General features: G+C 40.9%; 1 protein-coding gene and 1 pseudogene across 1 annotated transcript; one reads left to right on the forward strand and one right to left on the reverse strand.

Moving 5' to 3' along the window:
• Positions 1-3006: 3006 nt before the first annotated feature.
• Positions 3007-4098, reverse strand: Bhlhe22 (basic helix-loop-helix family member e22). The gene has a single exon (XM_076836340.1). It carries the CDS (start codon positions 4096-4098, stop codon positions 3007-3009), a length of 1092 nt encoding a protein of 363 aa, XP_076692455.1.
• A 4730-nt stretch (positions 4099-8828) lies between these two features.
• LOC143381925 (10 kDa heat shock protein, mitochondrial pseudogene) overlaps positions 8829-15358 on the forward strand; it is a 104330-nt pseudogene continuing 97800 nt past the window's right edge.

Here is a 15358-nt window from a genome sequence, read left to right on the forward strand (position 1 = left end):
ATGATGGACAGCAGGGCCAGAACAATACAAACTAATGGCTGTGTTGCTGATCACTTTACCCCTTGATTAAAGACACCCAATTATGGCGCAGAACAGTGTCGTAATTATGTTTCTTAATCACATCCAGGAGGTTTAATTGCCTTAACGATGTGTTTCATTAAATGAATTTAGGTATTATAGTCGACAGTTTTCATACACAGTTGTTTTCAAATTAACATAATATTAGACATCGTCATGGAAATTGTTTTAATAATCATAATTAGATGCACCCAGGCTTTGTCTGGTAAATGCTAAGAGACGTTCTTCTCCTGCCTGGGGGCTGCCCTGTTCTCTTCCCTCTCTCTACCCCCACTCCCAGACTGGGAGGGCTCCAGCTTCAAGGCCCTTTGCTGTTATGTTTTCTGAAAAGTTACAGGTTCTGATTAATCTTCTTTGATGGCAAGTGGAGCAGAAAATATCCTCCCTCACCCCCCACTAAGTTTGATGGCATTTAGGGATATCTTTATGAGCTGAGGCTACACAGACAAAAATGCATTTAACATTACTGGCTACAGAGGAAACACCATGACTTCTTAACACCATATCACCACCACCATCACCACCAACTCTATAACCTCCACTACAATACAAATCACACCTTCTACATTTGAGAGCAATATAGAGGTCCAAATACAAGATTATCCTTCAACCTTCAGTAGCATACAGGTCCAACCCAATCCAAATATATCAAAAAAAATCTCTTTAACCAGCAGCACCTACAGTAAGCTCTGGAAATCTCTATGGGCATTTGTTGACACATGTAATTCAACCTAGCCAATTGACTCTTTTAACACACACATACAAAAGTGGAAAACCACATTAAAATGCATTGTTCAGAAAATCTAAATCCATCTCTTTTTCCTTGGCTTTCAAGTATTTGGAAGTAGAAATTTTGAATAAAAACTCTTTAGAGACTTCATCCACTTTGGTGGGCTCTGGCAAGGTTATCAAAGTCATTCAAGTGGAAAAGAATTCCAGGGAAAGCATGGCCTTCTGAGTTCATTCCAGCAGCCTGGAGCTCTGGATCTCTTCTGGGTCCCACCACTGACCCCATTCACCTCTCTTTGCATGGCCAGGCCTAGCAATTGTCCTTTTAACAAGTAAACAAGTAAACTAGGACTATTCCTAATTGTGCATTCCTGCCAAAATTTTACTTCCACCTTCTCTGAAACTCCTTTCAAACAAAAAGTAACACAGAAGAGAGGTGTTGCTCCTTCCACAAAGCACAGCATAATAAAATGTTTGATCAAAATATTTTAATAAAGATTCTTTCTGACATAGATACACATACAAATGGTCATACATAGCTGTCATATTCTGATTGACCTATTTAATATATATTATTCTTTATACATCCAAACCCACCAGCAGATCCATCACAGCTCCCAACTCACCATCCAACCTGACAAACTGAATTTGTTTTATCTTCAAGGAGTGGAAAATAACAGGACTCCATTTTTAAAAAAGAAGAAGAAAAAGAAAAAGAAAAAAAGATTTTCTTGATTTTCATAGGATGGAAATGCAGGCAAACAGCCATGCAAACTAAAACTGAAAGCTCACTTTGGGTAAATAGCTTCTTGCTTTTCCTTAGTTTTATTTTATTTCTTTTAATTTTTTTTTTTTTAGAAAAATAACAAAGGATTTCACACCATAGACAAAACAAACCAGTCTTTAAACTTAAATAATTTTCCACAGTCAAAATAACTTATATATGTACATATATTTTAAAAGCAATTAAATTAGACTTCTTAAAAAAAAAAAAAAAAGCACAGCATAGCCTGGAAAAAAATATTTGCTTAGTATGTTTTTACTTATAGGATCTATTGCTGTGATGTTTTTTTTTTTTTTCCCTTTTGGAATGCAAATAAATCCCCTTTCAAAAAAAGAGATCAATTCATTCATCAATTAAGAATACACCTTTCCTCTAATTTTTGGACTGAAGCAATTTATTAAAGCTCAATTTAAATACAGGGATGATGCAACTGAAAATATCCAGGTGACCTTTCATAAACCTAAGCAGCTCAGATACATCAATATTTCTCTTCATACTTGTTGGCAAATAAACCTTTTAACACTTGGCACACAGTATAAGTTAATCTATAAAACAGAATTTTAGAGGCATTAAAAAAATCTGCACATAAGACCCATGACCTTAACACATGATAAATACTGTTGATGTGGAAGGGTCATTGAAGAATAACAAATAAATACCATGAATTGTTAATACATCATTGCAGAGTAGAAAGTAACAAGGTGCACATAAATATTTTTAAATGCAATTCTTTCAGCCACAGTCAGTTTGCTTTTATATCACTCTCGCCAGAACTTTGAGCATTTTCACAGGATTAAAGTTCAGAGACAATAAAAAATACAAGTCTTTCATAGCAACATGTCTCTCTCTGTTTTCCCCCCACTTAAATAAGTCTACATTTCAAGTTTTTCTCCTGGCTCAGAATCAAAATTTATTTTCAAGTGCCCTTTCTGATTTGTCTGAATGAATATTCCGTTCCACATGTCTCCCAAGCCTGGACTCCTTCTCTCCCCTTCAGCACTAGCCAAATTCACAATTATTAGTAGGATTAGTGTTTTGCCATTCAATACTCTCAACGCTTAATAACCAAGCACTATTTCTCAACTTATTTTTCACCTTTAAGGAAGATTTTGCTTCCTTAAGGTCTAGGCTGCCACCAAAGTTGCCACTTTTCTGAGAAAAAAAAAAAAAATAGACATCCATACTCCATCCCAACTCCACCTCCCTCCTCCCTCCCTCCCCACCCCAAAGACCGAGATTCTGGGGATGTCAAGGCTAAAAGTCCCGTTTGTCTCTGATACTTCTCAGTTCTTGCCTCTGCTTTGTTTGCTCAGCAAGTGTTTCACAACTACGAGAGGACCAAAATAAAAGGGGTGGGGAGCAGCTTTTCGCTTTCCTCTAGCTTTTGGGTCGGTCTTGTGTTTTTCGGGGTGTGTTTAAGGCTTCTCCGTGCACTGTTTGCAGAGGCTGGAGGAGACGCTGTTGAACAGGGCGCACTTCTCCGGGCAGGAGGCGGCTGGGGGTAGCCCAGCGCTAAACGGGTAGCCAGCCGCTTGCTCGTAGGCGCCGAGTGCTGGGTGCAGAGCAGCGGCTGCTGCTGCCGCCGCCGCGGAGCTGGGTAGGGAGGCGGCCGAGATGGCCTGGCCCTGATTGAGGTAGGCGACGAGGCGCCTCATCTCTTCCAGGGCCTGAGCCTGCATGAGGATATAGTTCTTGGCTAGCAGTAGCGTGGCGATCTTGGACAGCTTCCGCACTGAGGGGCTGTGCGCGTAGGGGATCACCGCACGCAGCTCGTCCAGCGCGTCGTTCAGGTCGTGCATCCTCCGGCGCTCCCGGGCGTTGATATTGAGCCGCAGTGCTTTTTGCTCTTTGGATTTCTTGCTGCTGCTGCTGCTGCCGCCGCCGCCACCGCCACCGCTGCTGCTACCCCCGCCGCCGCCGGGGCCCCCCGGGGGGACACTGGCGCCTCCGTGGAGGTGGGCGTTGGAGCAGCCCTCTGCCGCCTTGGAGCTGCCACCTCCGGCGCCTGGGGATGCCCGCGGGTCGGAGCCTCCGGCCCGCAGCACCAGCTCGCAGCGGCCGTCGCTGTCGTCGTCGGGGCTCTGCTCTCCGCCGCTGCTCTCGGCCATCGAGCCACGGCTCGCGCTCTCGCCGTATTTGAGGCATAGGGCGGCCCCAGCCGGCAGGCTGCTTAAGCTAGGGTCGCCCCCAACGCCGGCTGAGCCCACGAGCAGCCCGGGGACACTCACCCCGCCGCCGCCACCTCCCGCACCTCCGCCACCTCCTCCAGGCGGCGGCAGCAGCAGCCCTGCCCCCTCGGGGTCAGCCGGCTCGAAGCAGCCTAGGGGCGACGAGGAGGAGGACGCCGGGCGTTCCCGAGGCGGCGGCGCTAGGGACAGGTCCATGCCCGGGGGCGTGGAGCGGAAAGCCGCCTCCAAGCGCTTGGCGGTGGAGGCGCTCAGGCTCTTGTGAAGGAAGAGGTCGTCTTCACCCGCGGCCGCCGCGCCGAGGTGCAGCCCGCGCTCCATGGTCCGGTGCCGGCGTGCAGCCCGGGCCCTCCGCACCCGCTGCCGCCGCCTCGGCTCCGGAGTCAGGCGGCCCCACAGACGCGCGCGAGCCGGGCTCCGGAGCTGGTGCGCGCGTCGGTCCCGGTGTTGCCGGCAGCCCTCTCTCCTTCTTTCTTTTTCTTTTTCGCCTTCCCCCGCGCTCGCCGCCTCCTCTTCTTTTTCTTTTTCGTCTCCAGCCGATGGTGCTGGCTGCTGGGGCTCACCATGGGCCGCGGCCCCGCATGGTGGGAGGGTGGGAGCAGAGGGAGTGGAGCCGCCGCCGCCGCCGCCGCCGCTCTGAGCCCAGCCCCGCGCCTCCTCTCCGCACCGTTTATCTTGCTTGGATTCACCTTCAAGAGATTTCCGGACCCATCAACCAGCCGCCGCCACAGACGGGGGAGTCTTTTACATCATTATCTCTGAGTAGGTTATTATGAAGAAGACTCGCCTGTTGGGACAGCGCTTTCTACCCAATCAGGTTAACGTTTTAATTAATAGGATTAAAACGGTAACAAACAATCGCAGGCGCTATCTGGCCGCGAGTCTGAATAGTTTCATTTCCCAGGTCTGAAGACAGGCAGCAGCTAGAGCTTTATAAAAGGCGCCTGCTCCATTATTCTGCCTGCCATCTGTATACACAGCTTAGCGCATATGTTTGCAAGGCGCTGGGTCCTGTTAGTAACCCAACAACTGCCTTTAGCTTGACATGTGTGGCGACTTTCACTCATCAATGAGCACACTAAAAGCCCTACTTAGAGCCGAGGATGTTCTTTGCTCCTTCAGCAAATTGTAGATCGGCGGAGAAGCCTGGGAGTCCCATGGAAAGCAGACGCCCCCACCCACCCACCGCACCCCACCCCCACTGCCCTTCCCTCACCACTGCTGTTTCAGCTTGTGCTAAATTACCCTTTCAGGCGAGAATTATACTCCACCCCTGTTCATAGGATGTCTCAGGTCTGGATTTGGAAATGGGACTTTCCAGGGGGAAGGTGGTGTCCCAGCAGGCTTGTCCAAAATTCGCTCTAGATTTTCAGCTAGTAAGAGAGCAAAGCAATCGTCGCCCCCCCCCCAACACTCTTCCTTTTTTCCACACCCCTCCACTGCCCAGTTCCTACCCGGATTGAAAAAAAATTAAAAATGCAAAACGAAGAATAAATTGATTATTATGCAGCCCATTTGATTTTTTTTTTTTTTTTTTTTTTTTTTTAAGGAAGGGGTAGCCGGTGTGCTTATACAATGATACCCAAATAACTGCTCTGGTGATGGTAACTATAAAACACACTATTTTCTAAACAGGAAGAAACTGTGTCTCAAACTTTCCTCAAGATTAAAATCCAGTTGCTTTACAAGAGTCAATACCAAGAGTTAGATCCTCTCACACACCAAGTGTGGGCACTTGTGCAAATTTATTTAACCGGAACTGGAACTGCCACATCTAGGTTAACTGTTCAGGGACATCTGGATCTGTCTAGGTTGTTCTTGGAGGGTGAGTTAAGGGAAGAACTGTGAAAACAAGTGCTTCTCTCCGGATGGGAAATGGTACACTGGGTCCTCTTGCTTCCGAGCTGAGTCTTTAGGAGCACACGGTATTGAGCAGCTGGTTTTCATCCTTATGACATAGGTAAAAACAATATTTCCCAACACCTCCAATAATTCTTTCTTATGTGGCAGAATTACTGAAGGCTGTGCAGTTTTGGGTTTCTCTGGTTTCATTAAAAACCTTTTAATTGTGGCTTTCAGAGTTGGCCCCAGGTGTTGGACTCTTTTCATTACATTTTGCTCTAATGTGATGAAATTCTAATTCTCTCCTTACCATATGGTTAAATTTCCCCACTGAGAATTAGTTGAAAAAGGAGAAATAATCTATTAATCTCTGTAATAGATTCACAAATGAGGTTCACCACAGAACCTGTTTTTGAATGGTAATATCAGAACAGTTGGGCGCCTTATTTCATAATGGAAGGGTGAGGGTGACACAAAAACGTCTGCATTTTCACCTGGAAATGATGAAAAAGGGCCCAGCCAGCGCTATCTTTACAAAATAATTGCTTGAGATCTCATCTTCCAGGGACAGAAACACAGCCCCCTGCTTAGATCCACGCAGTCCTTGGTTACCTAAGCTCCTTCGGATGTACTGGAACTCAGAGGTTGAGAAAGCCTTCTGACTGCTAGAGGCTCTATTGCCTGGCCCAAATCCACGCCTGTGAAGGCTTGAGCCTGGCCACGTGTCTCGCTGGGGACCTAAAGGCTAGTTTACGTGCAGGGCGGTCTCAAGCTCACGGCTAGCCTCCCTCATTCCCTCCCCCGGCGCTAGCAGCTGTTAATCTCTCTCTTTAGGAAGCTAAAGACACGCTACTGTTATTGTTTTTTCAATTAGCTTTGTTTTCACTGGGATCATAAACGAAGTTTCTCTATAAACCTAGGTGGGTCGTGTTTGCCTAGGATCCTAACATCTCAAAGTTCTCGGGCTACTTATAGAATGATGGAAGCTAACACCTTTAAGGCTTTGGGTGGGGTGGCTACACGTCCCCTGATGTCTGACTTAAATGTCCATTCAGCCTGCCCTTTCCTGTGGTCCAAAACTTTGCTCTGGATTCGAATGGGTCTCGCAGTGGCCACTTGAAGCGCGTAGGGTCTACCGTTCCCGGGCCTGGTGATAGCGCTGTCTTAGCGGTAGGTGCCTTGCGGTCCTGTACTCTGCAGAGCCCAAGAGTGGCAAAGGCGCTGCGTGCCCGTGTTAGACCCCGGACGCTCACCGGATCTTGCTTTTTTCGCAAGATTCTAGTAATTCTACACCCAAAGGCATCTATTGTCCCTTCCCGGATCCCACCTCCACGACTTCCCACCACCACCTTCCTCTCCCCAAACTTCTGCAACAAACTTTTGCGCAACTTTATCTCACTCAGTAGAAGGCAAAAGCCTCTTTCTTTGGCGGTTCGAGAAAATCCCCCTAGTCTCCTCGGAGGAGGTGGCTGCTTAGTAGTCACTAGAAACTTTGCTTTGGGAAACGGCGAGAGAATTTATAGAAGCTCTAAAAGCGGTCCTTATAGCAACCGCCGGGGAATGGTCTTTGAGGTTTATGCACTCGTAAACTTTTGCTGATTGCTTCTGGGAAGTTGTCAGGCACTTAACACTGCATTTATCTTACAGGGCAATGAAAACACATCTGCCCGGTGTCTCGTTACCTGGTTTAATCGTCGCCAACTCTGAGTCACTGTCTCAGCTCCCTCTCCTCAATTGGGTGGGATCCCGTGAGCGGGTTTCAGGCTCCAAGGAGGGGGTGACCTCAGCTGCTCACTTAGTGCCCCCTGGCCGCAGGAAATCGAGAAATGCGTGCGCTTGAACTTTGTTCCCTCAAAAATTGGGGAAAGAGCCAGGGCTACGGAGAGAATTGGCAAGTTGGAAAGGTGGCAAAAGGAAAGTCTAAATAAAAGCCTTGTTGCAAGGGCAATGAGGGTAAGAAATCACCCACAGCGAAATCTCCTGGCCCATAGATGACCCCTTAAAGTGGAGCATCAGAAGGGAAATACTGACTCTACAGTTTCAGAGAGGAGCACTGCGAAGTAATGCACTACTGAAGTAGTCAAAGGCTAGGAGATGTGAAAAATTCCTCCTCTTTGCTCGAAGCAGGGTGGGGCAGCTCTGATCACTCACTTGGGGGAACACCCAACTGGATTGATTAACTCAGTGAGGCCAGTTGGCGAACACATCAGGAATGGCGAACACATCAGCATTTTTGGTCGAGTGCTGGATAGCAAATATACATACACTAGAGGACGGTGAGTAAAGACGAATAGTTTTGTTTCTGCGGAAAGAAAACACACCTACGGCTTTGAAAGGATTCTAAAATATTCATCAAACAGCGCAGAATTATAATCAGAAAATTAAGGTGAAGACTAAAGAAGTTTTTAGGTTATAATCAGCTTTCCTAGTGATCATCCTAATATTTTCTTGAAATTTGAAATAGGGGCCCAAATAAAATTAGAGCAGAACACAAAACTATCTTGAAATCCCCCAAACAGGAGTTCCTCTTTGTTATTTCTACAGCTCTGATAGACAGTCTATTGCTTATCTAGATTAAACAGGAGAAGCCTGGATCTGGGTAGCTACGTGTGGCTGAGAAGGAGAACTTTGTGTGCGTGTGTCTCAATTTTTCTATTTCAGAACACTTTAAAAAATAAAAACAAAGTTTGGCAGAAATAACCTCAACTTTAGATTGGGGGATGCTCTGAAAAAGCGAGTTCTCCGAGAGCGGTGGGGATTGTCTTCTGGCTGAAAAAGTACAGTCTGACTAATAATGTCTGAGATCCAGAAGAGATCCTCTGTGAGAAACCTCCCCAGCTGGTGGTACGGTTTCCGAGGCCTCTCCTGCAGTGTCCAACGTGATGAATGGGGGCGCTCCCACAGGGCTGGAGGCCCAGGCACTCTGGGTTGCCCTCAAAGCCCAGTCAGAGGAACGTTGACCTTGAAGTTGCCTTTGCCTTGCCCACTCTGCACAGTCTGGTGGCTCCTGGGTCAGCTTAAAACTTAAGGGTCCGAGGTAGCTGGTTCTGGGGTTCATCATCCTGCGCCCCTGCCAGGTTTAGGAGCGTGGATTTACCTGGTAGTGGAAAGAATCAAGCCGATCTCATTCTCGAGGTCAAATTTTCAGCTTTATTTTCCCATCCTACTTGTAAGTCCTGTAAAGCTCACTACAAAAGAAAGACTGGTCCATGCGTATCGGGGGTCCTGGAGGGTCTGATAAAGAGGAAGGCAATCAGGATGTAAGGGTCAGGAGACTAGCCCCAGATGGAACGTTCCTGGCAGTGAGCCAAGGGTCCCAGCCTTACCACTGCTCCAAGGTGCTTGGCAATTCCAAGGACTTCCACAGGGGAAAAGTTGGAACTTGTTGATATAAAGTTCAAGAACAACTTCCTTTTGTTAATGTATTTTAAAGAGAAGAAGTTGATCCTTGCTGCTGTTTAGCGACAATTAGTTCGAACAGACATTAAATAGGAACCCTCAGCCCCCGGAGAAACAGACTTTTTTTCTTTTTTAAGCGCCTGCACTAAGACGGATTCCAAACCCGCAGCAAAAGGCTCGCTTGGTTCCCGCCTAGACTCCCAATTTTGATGACTTTGAAGGCTAGTTGTTCTGAATGGCAAGTGAGTCACTTAGAGCCTGCCAGTCACTGCTGAAAGCCCAGAGAACGGTGTTAGGTCTGAGGTAAACATAGTGCAAAATTAGTGAATAGAGTTAATGAAAAACTCACTCCTGTCTTCGTTGTTTGGGACATAGTCCAGCCTTCTCTATGGGCTGATGTAACATATTTGTTTGTGTTACACTTGTCTCTCTCCGGGAAACTTATCTTCATAGAATGAAGAAAAACATTCGAAAATTTTTTTAGAAGTTAAAATTATTCTAACAAAAAGGTGAACTCTCTTAGGACTTGCCCGATGTGCACGAATAGAGAAAGAACCAAACTAAAAATTCAACTGATTTGGGAATTTTAGCTTTGTGATTTAAAACCCACAGCGCCATCTCCTGACAACGAAGAGACTATCTATGTGCACGGTAATACTTAAATACTGAACTTGAACTAGACAAATATAAAATAAGTAATTTATACCTCAAAAATTTTTTCTCTGATAAGTTAATTATGACTACAAACATTTTATGGGTGTTCATGATCATTAAAAGCTGTCAAATAATCCTGGAAGCAAATTATTTGTAAGTAGAAACTTGTATGTTATATTTACACAAATAGATTTTATAGATCCAGATATGTTATTGTGTTGGAAATTTATGAAAAAATATGATTAATTTATTATAAGTACATAATTTGATGGAAGAAAATAAATCACAGATTAACTTTTAAATCATGTTTGCACTACTCATTTGATGCAAAAGATACTGTAATATCATTACTCAAGAATTAGCTTATCAGTGAACTTGGGATGTAGTTCAGTGAAAGAGCATTTGCCTTGCATGTGCCAGTCTATGGATTCAATCCCCAGTACCACACACACACACACAAAAAATTACTTGACTAGTAAAAATTGACCAGGTTCTCAAGTATTTTAATCACCCAAATATTTTTCTTTGAAATATGAGTATTTTATGTAAAAGCATCTCTGTGTGTGTATTTACAATAGATGATAGAAAGGAGAATAATATGAAATGACGATGCATTGAACATAAATTATCCTGCTTCCTTAATGCCCTTTACTAATTAGCATTAGTAAGTAGTCCTAACCACATTTTTCTCAATAACCCTTCACACTTTTTTTTCTTCATGCTGGAGATTAAACACCCAAGGGCCTTATGCATGCAAGGCAAGTACTCTGCCACTAAGCCCTAGCCCCAGTCCGCTCTTCACTTACTTTGTCTATCTAATAGCCTTCTCATCATACAATCCTGCAGAATTTCTAATTTAAGTTGTATTACCCTGAAATATTATTGTGGGAGTAAACAATTTTCCAAAAATTTAGTTGCAGTAATGGAATCATGAATACCCAATGCATTTTGAATTAAAATATTTCTGGAGTATGACTGCTTTTAAAAATTTGTTCCCTTTTATAAATAAGATTAAAATCCAGCACAATTTAGAGATGGGGCTGGGGATGTAGTTCAGTGGTATAATACTTGCTTGGTATGTGTGAGGTCATGAGTTTGGTCCTTATCACTGGAGGAAAAAAAAAACAAACTAGTGATGATATGCCTGTTAAAACACTTCTCATCTATGATTGTATGTACACATAAGACAGCTGCTTGAATACAAATAAAAGTAGATATGCTTTTTGTAGTGTACAAAATATTATGAATATCCTTCAAAAATATTGTAGATCAAACAGACAAATGTAAACCTCATTTCAATTGAAAGATTAATTTTATTTGATAAATTAAAGTGAAGAACTATTAAACCAAATATTTGGACTCATCTACTCTGTCAATGTAAGAGTTCCTGTTTGAAAAAAAAACTTGATTATATATAGGAGGTACTAGATAAACAGATGGTTAGCTAGAGAGCTTTTCACAGTTAAATTTTAAAATTTAACATGGATAAGTTTGACACCTTCTCAAACATTTTTGATGAGGTCATTTGATCTGTCTTAGCAACGGCAGTATTGTTGCACATAGTCATTTTAACTTATATTTAAGAAACATTTAACTTGGCTGTTCAAGTAATGTATCTGGCTGAAATCAGATTGAGTTGCCTGCTTAAAAAAACTAATCACACATGCATGTGCACACATGTTGGTGCTATATTTACACAGTGATAAGCAAGCATTGTTAAAAGGAAACAAACAACTACAAGGTATCCTGACAAGAGTGTCTTAATTTATGAATAACATCCTCTGATGAAATGCTTCATCCTCACTGTCAGAAGGGAGCCATCTTACAAAGTTAAGAGACAAACTACGGTGTGTACTAACTAGTACAAAGCCCACGTGGAGAATGGACATTACCATGTGAGTGGCACGGAAACATTAAAGTAAATGTCATAACTAATTAAGAAACTCCTAGGTCACGGGTGTTTCCCACTGCTATCATGAATGAGAAGTTGAGGTTTTCTCCAGAAGACTGTTTTGTGACTCATGCACTTAACTGCTCTTACTCCCTTGAGTTGCTTTCCATATGTTTAAGAACAGGATCATGGGCAGGGACAAGTCAGGAGAAAGTATGGATGGAAAGAAGGAGAGCCAAGAAGTAAATATGTAGATTTGAGGCCTAAGAATGCATTTGGTATCTATAGTGTATGGGGAAAATATTTTCCTCACAAAGATACAGTCTGTTTGTGAGTTATAATCTTTATATATGTCAAATCTGATTGCACATCTCCGAATTGTTTTACAAGGTATAAGTTGTTATAGAAGCAATAGCAAATCTACAGCAAAGTAACTACATAACATTTGGCAATATCCTTGATCCTATTTAGCTTCAAGAAGAAAATGGATCTATTAATCATGGTTTTCCTGACTACCTCTGGGTATTAATCAAATGAAACTGCAAAAGCATTTTGTATACACTAAAATGGCATGTGAATTTAATGTTAATACTTTATTAAGCTTCTTTGACAATTTCAGCTAAAACAGTTGCCTTTCATTATCATTGTTGGTTTATATTTTATTAATTGTTTTTCTATCATAACTTTCATATACTTGCAGATTTTAGAGCATCTTTCACTGCTTGGGAGTAGGAGTTATAGGAGTAGAGCTTCCTTTCCGTTCTGTTGTAAATATCTCTATCATCTTCTTTTTAAAGCACCTGGCTCTCTATTTGCTGTGTTAAACTGAATGAATTTGTCTATGTTCTGTTTCAAAGTGGTTGACGTAGTGTGGTTTGACTGAACTAATTGCTACATGGATAGAGAAATGGCCATGAATTGGCTCAAACTCAAATCTTACTCGGACATCCTCTTATGTTTCTATCCTTCAAAGTCTTTGGTATAGTACTTCCAGTTGTGTGGAGCACACTTTTCAGTTTAGTGACATTTTGAAAGTAATGATTATATTATTTTCTTTCTTCCTTCTCTATCAATATGAAAACATTGTGAATATAGGTCTATGACCAATCTTAGTGTGATATTTGTTTCTTCTTCCCTAGGGTTGGGTATATTAATGCTATTACTATTTCTTTTGTTTATGGTCCATCAGACAATTTTCAATTCAGTGGACAGTATTCACCTTGAAGAAGCCAATATGAATTTGTTTCTAAATGAAAAACTTATGGAGACAATATATGTCACAGGTCCTGCCTCTGTCCCCCGCTAATTTATTTATTTATTATCATTATTTTTAATCAAGAAAGGTAATCAGGTTTGGGTTGGGCTGAATTATTTTTTCTTTTTAAATCTCAGCTATTTATTGTCCCAGGTTTTATTATTTTCTATGTGTTTGAATATAATTTATATTTAAATTTCATTTCACTATTTAATTAGAATCTAAGTCAAGTCAGTGCTATAATCAAATCAATATTATGGATTAAGAAATACATTTAGAATAATGAAACTACAATGTTGCTATTTATGTAGAGCTGATGTTTATAGATTAAGAATAGATAGTATTTCTTAAGTAAGTTAAAATCCAAGGAGTCAAAAAGGAAAATGTTGACGTATTTAAGAACACACACAAAAAAAAAAAAAGAAAGAAAAAGAAAAGAGCATACACAAAGTAAAAAAAAAACAAATGGAAGACTGAGAGAAAATAAACACATTCAACATACCAAAAAACTTTTACAAAACAAGAAGATTCTATCTAACAGAAGAATTTGTCAATTAGTGAAAGAAATATAAATGTCCCAAAATGATATAACAAAATTTTCAGCATCAGTAATAAAGTAGATGTATGTATAAAGATTTTCTTAAAGGGCAGAAAATATAAAACATATTATATATTTGCCAGTAAGCAAATGGTTAAATTATAATACCTCCATTCTATAAAATTATATGCCCTTATAATACAAAGTAAGACTGGGTAGATTTTTATAAACAATGCCTGGAAAGACATTTTTGACAATAATTAAATTGAAAAAGCAAGCCTTAGACTATAATAACATGGTCATATTTCGTTTTTAAAAAAGTAAGGGTCTCTATCCAACATTCAGGACAATAAAGGCAGTACTCGGTGGGTCTCCCAGATGAAAAGTTCTGCAATCACAGGTTTTATAAAACAAAGAAACAAATCTATGAACAATTATCCCCCAACTCCTTATTATTTTATTATTATTATTTTTTTGATGGGTGGATACATGCATCAAAAAAGTTTACTGAACAGTTAACCCTGTTTCCCTGAGATTGGAAGGTCAAGGGTGGGATTTTTCACAAATTTCTTTAAATGGTTCCACAAAAAGTGAAGAATAATAGTTTACTTGCTCTCTTGGGTATAGTTTTATTCATTAACAATTCAAAAAGCTTAAGAATAAAAAATTAAATAAAATGTTAATGTTTCCCCAAGTTCTTGGCATTATTATTCATTCTCTTATCCATTTAAAAATATCCACAGTATCATGTACAACCACAGAATGGGAAGTTATACTCCATGTATGTACAATATGTCAAAATACATTCTACTGTCATGTATAACTAAGAATGAATAAAAATATTTAAAAATATATCCACAGTAATTTTCCTGATTTTAAATACTTGTCCATAGTTTGACCCCCAAATTTCATCACCTTAAACCATTTTTGTGTATGTGTTGTTTCAGCCAAGAATATGTTTTAAAGTAATAATGATATTTGTGAGCAATATATTTTTTGCATAAGCTCAGGTATGTATCTGCCCTTCTTTACTAGTCATTAAATTTTTGAAGAAAATCTGACTTTCAAAACACAAGGTAATCATATTGCAAAAGTAGTGATTTTATTAAATTTCAATAAAGAGTAACTCAGTTTTACCTTATAAAGTAAGCCATTTTATGCTTATCATGACCATAGAGCTGTTTTGTAATAGCAGAAGCAATATTTACTTTGTAGAGCAAGAATTCTCACTTTCTGCTTTGAGGTATGATTTGACTCTTTTGATCTCTTTAAATGTGATTGTATTAGAATTTTTCCATTCTATCTCCTGCTTCAAAGTTAAAGAACAATGGTTTTTGCCTTCGAGGTTACTAACATTCCCACTTTAATCTTTCAGGGACTGTTATTTTCCAGTCACACTCAGATGTCTGATTGTCAGCTTTATATCTCAGAAAGTATTCCTTGCAATTCAGGTACAGTAAAGTATCTAGCTCCAGCTAGCCTCTGTGTACTATATAACTTTTATAGTCATTATAAAAAATAATTTATTGAAAAAACTTAAGCCTTTTCCAACTCAAGTGACTTTTGATTTAAATGTCTGGGATCCTGGTTATGGTAATCAGTTAAGGTAGTTTTTTTTTTCTGAATTAAGTTTGCTGTTTAGATTGCAAAGTTTAGGAAATATGAAAGTAACATCATCTCAAACATAGATGGTTGGGAAAAAATTGGGAGTCTATTGTTCATGTTTTACTATTACTTGCTTTAGACTCACATTTAATACAAGGCCTGGGGAAATTTCCTATTCTTTGTGTCATATTTTCCTCTTCTGTATATTTTTACTTTATTTGGACTGCTACATAGTAAAACATAAAATATAGTAAATCTCACTCTGCTATGATTAGTTATTTGAAACACGTTGTTAGATAAAATTATAAGCAGAAACTTAAGCTATTAACACTAACATTAGGCATTCAGAATAACAATGAATTATTAAAAAATTTTAGGAGGTTATTTAAAGGTGATG

The sequence above is a fragment of the Callospermophilus lateralis genome, chromosome 16 (genome assembly GCF_048772815.1).
Source record: "Callospermophilus lateralis isolate mCalLat2 chromosome 16, mCalLat2.hap1, whole genome shotgun sequence".
Lineage (NCBI taxonomy): Eukaryota > Metazoa > Chordata > Mammalia > Rodentia > Sciuridae > Callospermophilus > Callospermophilus lateralis.